Source organism: Solanum tuberosum, unplaced genomic scaffold, assembly GCF_000226075.1.
Source record: "Solanum tuberosum cultivar DM 1-3 516 R44 unplaced genomic scaffold, SolTub_3.0 scf00086, whole genome shotgun sequence".
Classification (NCBI taxonomy): Eukaryota; Viridiplantae; Streptophyta; class Magnoliopsida; order Solanales; family Solanaceae; genus Solanum; species Solanum tuberosum.
This window is the reverse complement of record NW_006239010.1, coordinates 322,859-337,905: the sequence shown is the minus strand read 5'-3', so window position 1 is coordinate 337,905 and position 15,047 is coordinate 322,859. Positions and strand designations below refer to the sequence as shown.

The 15,047-nt window shown below is 31.4% G+C and overlaps 1 protein-coding gene, 1 non-coding gene and 1 pseudogene across 3 annotated transcripts; 2 read left to right on the top strand and 1 right to left on the bottom strand.

The window, feature by feature from the left end:
* Positions 1-153: 153 nt before the first annotated feature.
* Positions 154-227, top strand: TRNAI-UAU (transfer RNA isoleucine (anticodon UAU)). Its single transcript has one exon. It is a non-coding gene; the product is annotated as a tRNA-Ile (tRNA).
* Positions 228-424: 197 nt separating this feature from the next.
* Positions 425-2,995, bottom strand: LOC102579523 (cytochrome P450 CYP736A12-like; annotated as a pseudogene). The gene is made up of 2 exons (XR_367286.2): positions 2,018-2,995; positions 425-1,097 (listed from the first exon to the last, which is right to left on the bottom strand). The product of XR_367286.2 is annotated as a cytochrome P450 CYP736A12-like (transcript).
* Positions 2,996-6,179: 3,184 nt separating this feature from the next.
* Positions 6,180-8,637, top strand: LOC102579200 (cytochrome P450 CYP736A12-like). The gene is made up of 2 exons (XM_006346654.2): positions 6,180-7,188; positions 7,931-8,637. The coding sequence occupies exons 1-2, from the start codon at positions 6,304-6,306 to the stop codon at positions 8,543-8,545; spliced, it is 1,500 nt and encodes a 499-aa protein (XP_006346716.1). The 5' UTR covers positions 6,180-6,303; the 3' UTR covers positions 8,546-8,637.
* Positions 8,638-15,047: the final 6,410 nt, after the last annotated feature.

Genomic DNA, 15,047 nt, shown 5'->3' with positions numbered 1-15,047 from the left:
TTGTACTTTCTAATTAAACAAACAACAACATATTCCGTGTAATTCAAAGACTATCTATAGGCTTGATGTAAACATTGAGCGAGAGCAGGTAATAGCCTTTGTTGAACTTTCTATGAGTAATGTGTTATATTAAACGAATATCAAGCACCATAAGGTCCCGTAGCTCAGTTGGTTAGAGCGTTGGTCTTATGAGCCGAAGGTCGCGGGTTCGAGCCCCGCCGGGACCAGGAATAATAAATGGTGTTATTAATATTTATTACTTTTTTGTGGTTTGACAAAATTGATTTGTTAGATTCATATCAAATATTTGAAAGAAATGTGAGTGGTCATATATATTTTTTTTACAAACGTTTTATATATCATATTCAATTCAATATTCAGGAAAAGACCACATCTTAAGAGAGTTTAGACTTTTTACTTATCTTTTGTCCTTTCTTACAAGGAAGAACTTATTCTGATGATAAAGAATCGAGTATTCAATTACATGACAACCTATAAGTAGGAATAGCCATTAGATGTTTGGCTCTACTAGTAACAAGACCAAATTCCTCACCCATGTCCAAATCATTTGGTAACATACCATGTGGAAGTTCCCAATCAAAGCAATGAACCAATTGTGCCACGATCAAACGTATCATGATGAGTCCTAGTTGTAAACCAGGACAACTTCTTCTACCGGATCCAAATGGGAGAAGCTCAAAATCATGTCCACGAAGATCTATACTACTCCCCATAAACCTTTCTGGAATAAACTCATCTGGATTATTAGGCCACACCTTTGGATCATGCCCTATAGCATAGGTGTTCACTAATATTCTTGATTTTTTTGGAATAAAATATCCATCAATAGTGCAATCTTCAATAGATTGATGAGGGATTAGTAATGGTGCCACAGGATGAAGCCTTAATGATTCTTTTATGACCATATTTAAGTATTCCATTTTTTCTAAATCTAACTCCTCCACCATTCTTTTCATTCCAATTTTTTCTTCAGATTCTTTTTGAAGTTTTTTCACTATGTTTGGTTGCCTTAGGAGTTCTGAGAGTATCCAATCAATTGCTGATGCTGAAGTATCCATTGAAGCTATTAGCATATCCTGTTAACACAAATAGTTTAAATATATCCTTTGTTATATCAAAATATAATGAGAAGAGTATATTTGAACCAAAAATATAACAAAAAGGATATATTTGAACCGAAAATATAACGAGAGATATATTTATACTATTTCTAATAATATAAAGGTATATGACACTTTCCCGTTTAAAATAACATGAAGAAAAAAAAGAAGAAGGGGTGGGGTAGTTGGAATTATTAAGTGGACAAAAAAATTAAGAGGGTTTATGTCATAAGTCAAAAATATCTTTCATAAAGAAGTTTTATTGGTTACCAGAATTTTCAGATCACAAGTGGGAAAATGACTCTTGTGGATGAAAGTCATCGACAATAAAATATCTAATATCTAATGTAATCTCATAGAATAGGGTCTGAAGAGGATAAAATATATATAGACTTTATTTTTATCTAGGTAGAAAAACTGTTTTCAATAGACCTTCTGTTCAAGAGAAAAAGATAGTCCAAAGCAATATAAAAAAATAACGAAAAAATGAAACAGAAAATAATCAAACTTAAAGGATAAGAAACTACAAGGGTATGTAATACTATAACTAATAGTATGGTTAATAGAACAGAGAAATAAAGTGAGACAATATTAACAATCTAACTAATCTTCTATCTTAATCTGTGACTTTATTAATGTATAATGCGACGTCAAATATATTGATCGTAGTATTTCTACGTTCGAGATATTCCCTCTCCCCCTCTATCTATCGAAACACAAAAAAAATAATTATTTTAGCCCTTTGACGCCCTTATTTGGTGTAAAATTCATGCAACTTACCAAGTCAACGAAAAATGACACATTTAAAGCCCTATTACAAATGTTTAAAAGGTGCGATCTTAACAAATGACGATGTATATAACTTAAACATGCATAGACGATAGACAAAAACTTACCAATAAAATAGCTTTAACATGACCACGATCAAACTGAAACTCAGTTTCTCCAGATTTCATGATGTTCAACATAGTATCAACAAAATCCTTGTTGTTTTGATGTTGTCCTTTTTTATCAATCTCTTCATGTTCATCAATAATTTTCTCTAAAAAATTATCAAACACCTTGCTAACTAACTGCCTTCATTCTTCTTGTTAATCCTTGAAGATCCAATTTACCTAGAAAGGGGAAAAAATCTCCAAGATTAGGAGCTGCTGCTAATTGTAACCCTTCATTAACAACACTCTTAAATCCCTTGCCACCAAATTCCTCCTCTTTATATTTTTTCCCAAAAATCATCCTACAACTTATATCGACCGATAAACGTGTTACAATCTCACTCAAATCAACTACAATTTTTTCATGAGATTTTTTCTTGAGAGTTTCAATCAAAAGATTCAACTCTTCCCTCCTCATGGATTGAAATGAATTGATTTTTAGAGTGCTAAGTAGCTCTAATGTGCATAATTTTCGCATATTTCGCCAATAAGGACCATATGTACCAAAAGTCAAGTTATTTTGGTCATATGAAATGTATTTTGAAGCTTCATGAGGTGGTCTACTTGCAAAATTTTGATCATATGTCTTGAGAAATTGCTCAGCTACATGAGGAGAAGAAGCAATTATGTTGTCAACAAATCCTAATTTTAAGTACATAATTGGACCATATTTTTTGGCTAAATTGTTCAAATCTTGATGAGGGTTTTTGCCTAACAAATGATGAAGATGTCCCAAAATTGGGATCTCTTTGGGACTTGGTGGAAGTTTTTTTCTTTTGTTGTTTCTCCATAGCTCATGAAGGAGAGAGAGAAGAGCTACTACGACTATTGAAAATGTGGTCCAAAATAAAACCATGGTATAAGAGTTAAGCTCCTCAAGGGGATGAAAGATATATACACAGAATTATTTTTGTATATTTTTGTATAGTGTATATAGATTGAAAAAGTGTACCAAACAAAGTACTATTTATACACAAAATTACTGCATGCATTATTTCTTCTAACTAATACGTACACTCTAGCAAATGATCCATTCACGGATGACTTTATTTACAAAAACAAGTAAAGTTAATAGAATACCAAGGGCAAAAAATAAATTGAAAATATAGCAATAGCTGTCATGCAGGCATGTTGACTATCACTTTTATGATTATCCACACTTATATATTAGTAGTAGAAGTAGATAGTAGATGCGATCAGTTGCCCCCTACAATATGTTAGTTTTATTCATGTAGTAAGTATATGTTAGTCGGAAAAAAAAGAGAGTATATGTTAGTCGAAGTATAATAGAAGAAGCTGCAAAGCAAAATTATTGTAAACCTTTTTTTTTTCCCTTGATGTTCGGTATTTGACTAAATTCGGATTTTACTAATAAAAGTCGTGATTTTGTATATAGAAAGGTTTGAACCGAGACTTATGATTAAGAAAAAAAAAAATTTATCAATTCATCACAATTTTTATTGGTGACAAAATTTGACCTAAATATTTATATTATTTATGTTCTGGTTAGATCTTAGACATCAGATAGAAAATATTAATTTTATTGGGTTTAATTTATACTATGAATACTCCCTTCATTTAAATTTGTTTGTAATACTTTTCTTCTTAATCTGTTTTGCTTTTTTAAATTTATTATTCCAACTTTTCACATGAAATATTTAAGACCATAAACAGAGGCGTATCTAGAGGGGGTTCTGTGGGTTCACGTGAACCCATGCTCCCCTCTCTAGATTATACTCCCTCCGTCCCTTTTTAGTTGTCCACTTTAGAAATGGCACACAGATTAAGGCAACAATGATTAGCACAGTGAAGTTACAATTTTACCCTTATGACAACTTTTCACTTCAAAATTACAACCACTTATTTGAATTCAAGTGAAATAAATTGGAGGGAAACAACATACACTTTTACAATTTTCAAGAAGTGTAAATAAGGGTATAATAGGAAAAAATTTGTTGTCCTTTCTTGATTTGTCAAAATGGACAACTAAATAGGGACAACCAAAAAAGGAATTATGGACAAGTAAATAGGGACGGAGGGAGTAGTTTTTCTTTGAAAAAATCAAAATTAGGGGTCGGGTAGATGAAAGAGAAAATAGAGGAAAGGATTATAAGTTGAAGAATTCAACCTTTATTTTAATATTATAATACATAATGTTTGGTGTTTGGTACCAGTCCGATTAAATCCGTATTCGTGCGCTCCTTAACAAAGATGATTCCGAATCCGGGGAAACTCAAATCTGAAATCTCTTATTAAGGATAAAAGAATACTTACCACTCTATCATAACTTTTGTTTGTAACTATTATTCTAATTATCTATTGAGTTCCTTAAAAATTGTTTATCTTAACCTTATTGACAAAATGTAGAGTTGCTTTCCTCAAAAGTATACCTTTCGTTTGAAATTTCTTGGCAATTGAAATATTATTTTCTTTCTCAATTACCTACATTAAAAAAAATTCATATGTGTGTTGTGTAAAGGAAAGAAAAAAATTTATCTCAACTTTATTAATCTTTTCCTTATACTAAATGTTATGAATAATCTTGAATCTTATTGCTTCCGTTCCAATTAGTAAGATAGAAAAAGAAGAATTTTTAAAATTTGTGATTTGAAATAATCCTTAAAAAAAATTGTGACTATCAATCGTCTCATAGGGATAAAATGAAAATTTTAAATTTAATTATTACTAAATATTAAAAAAATATTTTTCACTGGCTAAAAAAAATATGTCATACAAATTAAGAGAGTATCTCAAAACAACTTTAGTTACTTATCATTTCTCTACCATTTTAAACAATACTAGGTGAGGGCGCTATGCTCATATTATGTACACATCATTAAAGCCTACTATAGATAAGAGGCTACAAGCAACCAACTCATGATTAACGTGTCTACTTCTGATCAGGATATTTTTTATATTTTATATAATTTTTATATTTTAACAAGATTGTACCTCAGTATTTTATAAATGTATTTATTTAAACAGATATTAAACCCATCATCTGATGCTTTTCAGCCAAGCTGAAATTATTGACTTTGTGTGGGTCATCATCTCCTTTTTAGGATGTCTATTATGTGCTAATTGTTTTTTGGAAATTTTCCATTTTTATTTATTTGTTTTATTTTTTAATTTATTATATATTTAAAATTTCATTAAAAAATACTATAAATTATAATAATGATAATATTAATAACTTAAAATATTTAAATTTGATTGGCTTTCGAGATTTCATTTATCCACATAAATTGAAATAAAGGATTAACATATGTCACGTAAATATTATCTTAAACATATTACAAATCATAGTAATTAATAATTGATTCTCAAAATTTTGTCTGTAATGCATAAATTGGGATAAAAAACATAATATATATTTTTTGAAAATTATAGAAAAATTATGTAATTATCAATTTAAAATATCTAAAATATATAAACAAATTGATTGACTCTCGAAATTCATATGCAACACATAAATTGAGACAAAATGAGTTACATATATTATGTAAATTAACAACTTAAATATTTAAAATATTTATAAAAATAATAATTAACCACAAATTATATCTATATATGTCACATAAATTCAAACTTGTTGGACCCGTAAAAGAAGATAGCCTTATGTGAGATATCCCTTTGTGAACTTTGAACCACATATAGTATAAGGATTAGATTTTGCCGACACATTTTTTTTCTTATAGACTATCAAATATAGTATTAATATACTAGTTTTTGCTTTATGAACAATAACCAAACAACGTTCCTAACAGTATTTTTTTTTTAATCCTTCAACCAAAGTTGTTTAAGGAATATCTTAAATGGAATAATAATTACCTTTATTAACTAAATTTTAAATTTTCAAATGAAGTTCTATGTCCCAAACAAAATTCTAAAATCCAAATACTCATTTTGAATTCCCACTTTAAATACATTTTTTTTTTCTGTTTTTGTTAGCTTCAAATAAGACTATTGTCCAAACGTCAAATATAATATCTTTTTTTTTCTCATAGTTAGAGATGGCAAATGGGGCCGGGCGGGGTAAATCCGCATTAACCTACAAATCTTCTCTCCACCCCACCCTGTCCCACATAGCATAATTTCTTATTTTCGTCTTGTCTCGGCCTGCTCTATTGCTATCCCTACTCATAGTCTCATCAATATGATTGATATTACAACGCAAGGACCCAGCCTCTTTATAAATATTTGCAAGTTAGGAAGCAAAAACACACAATTGATAATTTCTATATCTCATGGCTTCAATATTCTTACAAGTTCTTGCACTACTTGCAATACTATATATTTTTCAAGAATTACACTACAAATTCATAAAAAAGAAGCAAAAACTCCCTCCTGGTCCAAAAGGGCTTCCAATTATAGGAAATCTCCATATGATTGGCAAAAATATCCACCAAGATCTTCATAAAATAGCCAAAAAATATGGTCCAATAATGAGCATGAAATTTGGTGTTATTCCTATAATTGTTGCTTCATCTCCTCATGTTGCTGAACAATTCTTGAAAAAACATGATCTTGTTTTTGCTAGTAGACCAAATAATAGAGCTATGCAAATCGTCGCGTATAATCAGAGAAATTTGACATTTGGAAAATATGGACCTTATTGGAGAAATATGCGAAAATTATGCACGTTAGAATTGCTTAGTCCACTCAAGATCAATTCATTTCAAGATATGAGAAAACAACAAGTTACAAATTTTGTGACTTTTATCAATCGGGCAGCTTCTAGTCATGTTGAAGTTGATATTAGTGCTAATCTTGCTTTATTAAGTGCTAATATGTCATGTTTAATGATATTTGGGAAAGAATACATGGATGATGAATTTGATGAAAGGGGTTTTAAAGATGTGATTCAAGAGGCTTTGATTATAGCAGGTACACCAAATATTGGTGAGTTTTTTCCTTTTCTAGATAAGTTTGATTTGCAGGGATTAATTCCTCGTATGAAGAAATTGGCTAAGGTATTTGATGAATTTTTGGAGAGAGTTATTGATGAACATGTTCAAAATTCCAAAGAGGAGAAACAAACTAAGGATATTGTTGATACTATGATGAATATCATGCAATCTGGTGAAGCTGAATTCGAATTCGATCGTCGTCATGTCAAAGCTATTTTATTGGTAATTTTACTATGTTATAGTTTATAATCATTTTATTTATCATAATACCAATAGAGTTAGAAGATTTTTACTAGCAGAACACTTTTATTTATTATAGCAGGTATACTAGCAGAATATTTTTACTTATTATAGCAGGTAATTTACTCTCACATCTATTTAGGATTGCTATGCTTAGGTGACTTGATAGTGAAAATATCTAATTTGAGTCTTAGAAGAGAATTGGTAAAATCTAAAAGAAAATATAAAAAAATAAAAGATATTGAGTCCACTAGTCCTATTTGAGGCTTGGGTTCAATAGTCTCTCAAGTGTGTTTTTGATTATTAGCTTTAATTATTCTTTATTTAAATAAAAGAGTTTAATTGGTGTAAAAAAAATTTACACCATTATAATTATTTTATATGTTAACAGATAATGACCTATTTTATTTAAAAGATTATAAATCTCCTATATTAAGGAGACATATAAATTATTGACCTACTAATTAATATATAAAAAAAAGGATCTTTCTTGACGGTGTATATTTAACCATGTGAATATTGTTGATAGGGGAGGAACCAGGTAAGGTCGAGAGTGTTCATTTGAACCTCCTTCGGCAGAAAATAATTACATTGTTTATACATGGTTAAAATTATATTTTATGTATATATAATAGATGATAAACATTCTCCCAATTTTTTCATATGTTTACTTATTCATATTTTGAACCCCTTTTAAAAAAAAATTTACTCCACCACTTTGCAGGACTTGTTAATAGCTTCTATAGACACCTCAGCAACATCAATTGATTGGATTTTCTCTGAACTTCTAAGGCACCCAAATATAATGAAGAAATTACAAAAGGAGTTGGAACAAGTAGTTGGAATGAATAGAATGGTGGAAGAATCAGACTTGGGAAAATTAGAGTACTTAAACATGATAATCAAAGAAGGCTTTAGGCTTCACCCTATTGCACCACTACTCATCCCTCGTGAATCAATGGAAGATTGCATAATTGATGGCTTTAATATACCTAGAGGTTCAAGAATTCTAGTAAATACTTGGGCAATCGGAAGAGATTCAGAAGTTTGGCCCGAACCTGAGAAGTTCATGCCAGAAAGATTTGTTGGTAGTGATATTGATCTTCGTGGACATGATTTTCAACTTTTACCATTTAGCTCTGGGAGAAGAAGATGTCCTGGATTACAATTAGGGCTCACAGTTGTTCGCCTAGTAATAGCACAATTGGTTCATTGTTTTGACTGGAAGCTACCAAATGATATGATGCCGAATGATTTAGACATGACTGAGAAATTTAGTTTAGTTGTATCTAGAGCTCAACATTTAATGGCTATTCCTACTTATCGTTTGCATGTATAGTTGATATGAGTCTTGGTAGAGCGAGGTGGGTTAGAGTTTTTGCAGGTGCGTAGCGAATTTAAATATTTATTTATTTTCAAAATTCACACGGACTTGGGGTCGATTAAAGCTTTTGTGGGTGCATATATAGCGAGTTTAAATGTATTTTTTCACTATATATATATATATATGAATATGAATATGAATGATTTTGTATAAAAGGTGCCTGAGCAACATAAAAACCGTTTATTGATGTTTATAAAAATCAATACAAGTTCTTGCATATTGGCATGGTTCAAATTGCTTTTAAACCCCTAACTCTTAAAGGGTTACCTGAGACATTTTTAGCTACTGCTGTCACTAATTCTGAATATTCTCATATTACTCAAAATGCTGATGGAAAGATTTGTATTCAGTTTGATGAAAAAAGTGTTCCTTATAATAGACATTCTTTCTCTTCTGATAGAAGATTACTTGCCATCAACACATCTCGCCGATTGACCCTAGTTATGGTCCAGCTCGAAATCGTGCTGCTTCTTTACATACATTATCTTCGGTTATATCTGCTGATAAAAATAAAATTAAAATTAAAATTAATTCTCGATTAAATATTATTCAAACAAATGATAAATCATCTAATATTTCTGATAAGGATATTCCTTCTGCATCCAAAATGGATTTCAATCTTAATGATACTTAATGATGAATGTACACCAAATCGATTTTAGTCCAGGTTCACTGACAAGAAAGTACATTCAAAACGAATTTGCAAGTGATAAATGGAGCCAGTTTAAAACTTGGTTTTTGGACACTTACAACACTAAAGATCTGCATAATATTTCACATGAATTTTATGAAACTTGTGCTTTGCAAAATCATATTATGTTCTTCGTACCTTGGTTTATAACCACTTATTTACCTTTATTCATCAAAATCCTTGAACGATCTTATAAAGATGAATCAGGTAATATTATTAAGGCTATTTATCCGCCTTAGGCACCTTTTATACTTCCTAATAATACAGGGATTACTTTCACTGCTTTCCAAAAATTCATTGAAAATGATGTGGCTACAATAAGTATTAACGAGATTAATAATCTCATTTCTCAAAATAACTATTTAGGTCTTTATGTGAAAGTTTTAGGAGAACATATTAGTTCTCTCGATAATAAATTGGATGATCTGATAATTTTAATTGGTCAGATTAAAAATGATTTAAAACCTTCTGAACATGCTTCTTCGTCAAAACAACCTGATGTACCTATCCAGAGACCTCCTAAGATTCAAGATTTTGTCTTTAAACCACTCTTTGATCTTGAAAATCTTCTTGATAAAAAGTTTTCACAATTTAGGGCAAAACCCATTAGTTTATCTGAAGATTTTGCAGATGAAATGAAAACCACTTTTTGATTTTTAAAAATCAAGTTGATTTAGAAATTAATAAACTTCGTGGTTATCCCAAGAAGAATAGTGGTAATACTAAATATGCTCATCAACCTAGTATGCAAACTTATTATTATCCCAGACCAACCCCCAAGATGTTTTGATAGAGGAACGTGATTGGAAACAAACGAACACTTCTTATAGTGGAAGTGAGATTCATGAATGAAATCTCAACGGTTTGACTGATAGGCAATTGCCTATACTTGTTCATAGAATGCTTATGTATGCTACTATTTGCAAGAGTGTTAATAACACCGATAGAACTATTTGCAAGATAATAATTGCAGGTTTTACTGGCCAACTTAAAGGCTGGTGGGATAATTATATGAGCACGGAGGCAAAAGCCGTCGTAATCAATGCTAAGGCTGTTAATGAATGTTGACACCCAATTTTGGACCTCCACAATATAAATTAATCATTGAGCTTCTTAAATCCCAAATGATTTGAAATAGTTAGTTTTTTATAGAGTTCAAACTATTTTTTTAAGTTACTTTTAATTAATCTTATCATTTTTATAATTTATGAGTAATATATATATTTTATATAATTTTGTATATAATTAGCATATTTTATAAACATTTCAAGAATCGTCTCAAAAAGATTTTAATTTTAGTAAGTATTTTGTTAAATTAGTTTAGTTTAAATTATGGTTATAATTTTAAATTAATTATTTTATCTCGTTAAGATTAAGAAGCTCGTTAGTTAATTATATTAATTCGTCTTATTTAATTTTTAGTCGAATTCACTAGTTTATTCAATTTGGCTACTTTTTAATCCAATAGAGCTTTCCTTCTTCAAGACCAAATCAGGCCATTTTGCCAACTCCCATGATCCATTATATTTTTCCAATACCAAATACCCATTCCCAGCCCCAACGTCAATATAACATCATCAGCCCATTCTTTATTTAAACCCAATTCCAAAAGGCCCACCAACATACAATACATACGCACACAACAATACCCATCTGCCCCTGTACGTTTCTCCCTTCTTCTTCACATAGAAAATGATCAGAAACGAGCCAGCAGCCCAGTAGCGTGAACATACAGCAGCAAAAAGCACTGTTCCAGCAGTGAAAAGCACATGTGCTTTCGTCCTGGCAGCAACGTTTGTTGTCCTTTGCTCGCACGGGATGACGCCACGTCGAACACAAGGACGTTTGGATCGATCTGAGCCATCCGCGTTGCTTCCCTCCTCCGGATTTTGTGGGATTTGGGTGAAATGTCTACCAATAACAGTTTGGTCTCGACTTTGGAGGCAAGAATTTTGAATTTGGGGTGGAGGGGAATTCCGATTCTACCCCAAGCTTTTCGGAAAATTCACCCGCCTCTCCCCCCGAAAATTCATCCCTAGCTCTCTCATATATAAGCTTTCTTTCCTCTTCTTGGAAGAGGGGGGGTGTTGGTTTTTTTTAAAATTTTGTTCTTTGGATTTTACTTCTAAGAAAAACAACGGGAACACACACAGTAATAGACTTGGGGGAAGCTCTGAGTTTTGGTTTTCTTTTCTGACGCTCTCATCGAAGCTTCTTTATTGGGATCCGTTAGTTGTGGTGGAATCGTCTCCAGTAGCTCGAGTTCAAGTTCGCTGCTTCGGGAAAGGTATATAGTTTCCCCTTCCTTTTAATCTCACTCTCTCGTGTCTATTTTGCTTGTTATTTAGTCATTTGTTTATTTCTAGTTATCAATATAAATGTAGCCTGAATGGTTGTGTGTATATGGATGTGGGGAGGCTGGTTCTGGCTTGCTGTTGTTCTTGTCTTATTAGCTTCCTTTTTTCATGATATATTTGTGATTGGTTTCGAAGTTCTGCTTCGGTTTTAGTTCTGCTCTCTTGAATCTGCATCAACAGTTAGTGTCCTTCATCATTTTCTTATGCTAAATGTATGAATCAGAGTATATAGTTATTTATGATTGCTTTCGTGTCTCTATTACTCTTCAACTCGAGCATGTTTACTGGAACAAATCTGAGCTTCTTGGTTCGCGGGATGTAGTTTCAATTCGGAATTTCCGAAATGGCTTCATATCGGTTTGATTTTATCTTGATTTAAGCATGTCTGTTGTTTTATTTAGTACATCCAATCTGCCTGTTATAGGCTATTTCCAATGTTAGCTTAATCTGTGAACCTATGGTTAAAGCATGTGCCTTGTTTCAGATTATGCATCTTAATTCTAGCCTTAGAAAGCTTGGCTTATTTGTCATGATTTTCATCTACCTAAAATAACATTAGCCTAATTTTTGGATATTGTCCTAATTCTATTTAGAATCTTTTTTAGTACTAATATAGTTTTCTAATCAACTGATAATAATTGGTTAGTAGGTGTGCTTCTCAAGGCTTAGTTAAGATTAAGAGTTTTCTCTTATTCTAATTCTAGACACTATTTCTTTCATGCTAATGTTTTTGTAGTTAGTACAATTGAAATCTTTTCACCTTTATGTCATGCATATTTTTAGTTTACTGTTCGATTAGAAATATATTTTTCCAGAATTCAATTTATTCTCTATGTACACCGAGTCATTGTGGGTTCACTAGTGTATAATGCTTACATGCCTTATTATCTATCTTTTATTTTTATTTTTTTTATAATTAAAAATTAATGAGTTATTACTTATGTATTTTATTTATTTTTGTTGCATGTGAAACTTCATTCGAGTCCCTTGTGGACTCCCTCCCTCCTTGCATATTGAGTTGGGACACGGAGGGTCAATTCTACCCTATATTCGAGTCAACCAGCAAAACGAACATATGCAATGCTGGAAAATTGAAGAAATTGGGCCGAAAGGCCCACCTCTTTATTTTTTGAAGTCGTATTTTGTTGCTTTGGGCCTAAGCCCCCTTGTTATTATTCTTGTTATGTGTAGTCATTAGGACAGGTACCAAAATAGAAAAATTGGGCCAAAAGCTCATCTTTGGCACTTTTTAGTTCTGTTAGGACAGGTACAAATGGGCTAAAAGCCCCCCAAAAGCTGAATTAGGCCCAAGTACTGGCCCAGACGGACAGAAAACCAGACTGGGGCCCATCTCTTATTATTTACGTCTTATATTTGTTTATTTATCATTATTTACATACTTGTCTTTCTTTTAGTTTTAAGGATGTCACGATTCAATTTCCCTAAGGATAGCCATTCCGAATCAATTTTCTAAAAAATAAGTAACCATTCATTTTACTTGACTTTAAAACATATTTGCAAAAGATAAATGATTTAAGTAGGGTCTTAATATTTCTCTTTCCCCTCGAGATTACTTTAAACTTTCAAAATTATTTATTTTCTCAATTTGTTTAACATTTAGCCAAATAGTTAATTACTGGATAATCGCATATTAGCGGGCATTTCGGGTGCTTTCAAACCCTTCCTGAAATGCTAATATGAACCCCGAACCCTTTTTTTTAAGTTTTCATTAGATTCCTGTTTTAATCTTTTGAAAACAATAGTTTTCTTGATTTTTCTTAAAAAATTAAGTGGCGACTCTTAAACCAGTCTAATTATATATTTTTTTAAATAAAACAATGAAGGTATTGATAACCTAGGATTTGCCTTGGTAAAAAATAGAGAAGACGTTGTTTATACCCTAGTCTTAACTATTCTCGAACATTTCAATGGTAGATTTACCAATCAATATGAGATTGTTCGTTCTTTTCTAAATGGTCTTCGATGTAGGCATTTAGGAGAATTCAGGTGGTATAAAGACACCTATCTAAGCCGGGTAATGGAACTACCCGAAAACGGTCTTGAACACTGGAAAGCTAAGTTCATAGACGGTTTACCTCCTTTATTTGCCAAGAGAGTTAAAAAAACTCTAAGGAATTCGCAAAGAGCTATTCCTTATGGCAATTTTACTTATGGAAAATTAATAGGAGCTTGCACCCAAGAAGGTATTAATTTGTGCAATGAATTGAAACTCTCTAGACAGCTTAAGATTGATAAACTTAGAGAAAGATCTCAGTTAGGAGATTTTTGAGTTCAGTTTGGTTTACTAGATTCAGGAAAACAGACCAAACCCAGAGATTCTAGAGACTCTAATCCTGATAAACCTCGTAGGAAAAGAAGATCTAGGCGAAGATCTAGGGAAGAACGAGAAGAGCGAAGGACTCATCATAAATCTAATAGATTTACCAAGATTAGATCTAGGCGAGATCTCGCAAAGATTAAATGCTACAAATGTGCAAAATTTAGGATTATAGCACCAAATTGTAGGCTTGAAAAGCTTAAAACTCTAGAGTTAGAGGAAGATTTGCACGATAAGGTCTATAGTTTCTTATACACCTCTGGTTTTGAGTCCAATTATGATGACGATTATTCTGAATCAGGATCTGAAACTGATAAGCCTGAAACTTCTGGTAATACTCAGTCAGCAACTATAGATGCTTGTAAATGTAGAGGTGATATTTGCTCTTGTGAACATGATGAATTTTATAAATTACAATCTCAATTTGAAGATTTGAATATGAATACTATTACTTCAGATAATGTGATAGAGCTGTTAAAAGAAGTTACTGATAACATGTTACATAAAAAGATTATTCAACTTGCTGCTAATAATAAGGCTAGCTCGTCTAATATTGATGAAAAATCAAAAAATGAATTTGAATATTCTACTCCTTATTCTCTGTCTAAAGTCAATAATAGTCTTTCTAATTGTCATATTGTTATTCGTGATACTTCTTTTGATGACTTAAAAGGAGAAATTGAACAATTGAAACAAGAGATTAAATCTCTTAAACAAAATCAGATTATTTATGATCACTGCCTTACTCAGATTGAGTCTGCTAACAACAAAGGTAAAAATATTGCTGAAGAAAATACTCTTGAAAAACCTATTAATATTGATCCTAAACAAAATATGTTTTTAGGAATGATGCAGGTTGTTACAGCGCATAAATGGCATATTAAATGTATCATATTAATTGATAATACTTTCTCTATAACTGATGTTGCTATGATAGATAGTGGAGCTGACGTAAGGTGTATTCATGAAGGTCTTGTGCCTACCAAATATTTTGAGAAAACAACTCATATGGTCAGATCTGCTTCAGGACATGCTTTAGATATAAAGTATAAACTACCTAATACTTGTATA

Bases quoted from the DNA above. Each gene is read 5' to 3' on its own strand.
- LOC102579200 (XM_006346654.2), top strand. From the start codon at position 6,304: ATGGCTTCAATATTCTTACAAGTTCTTGCACTACTTGCAATACTATAT. The intron at 7,189-7,930 runs GTAATTTTACTA...ACCACTTTGCAG, and splicing joins ATGTCAAAGCTATTTTATTG to GACTTGTTAATAGCTTCTAT.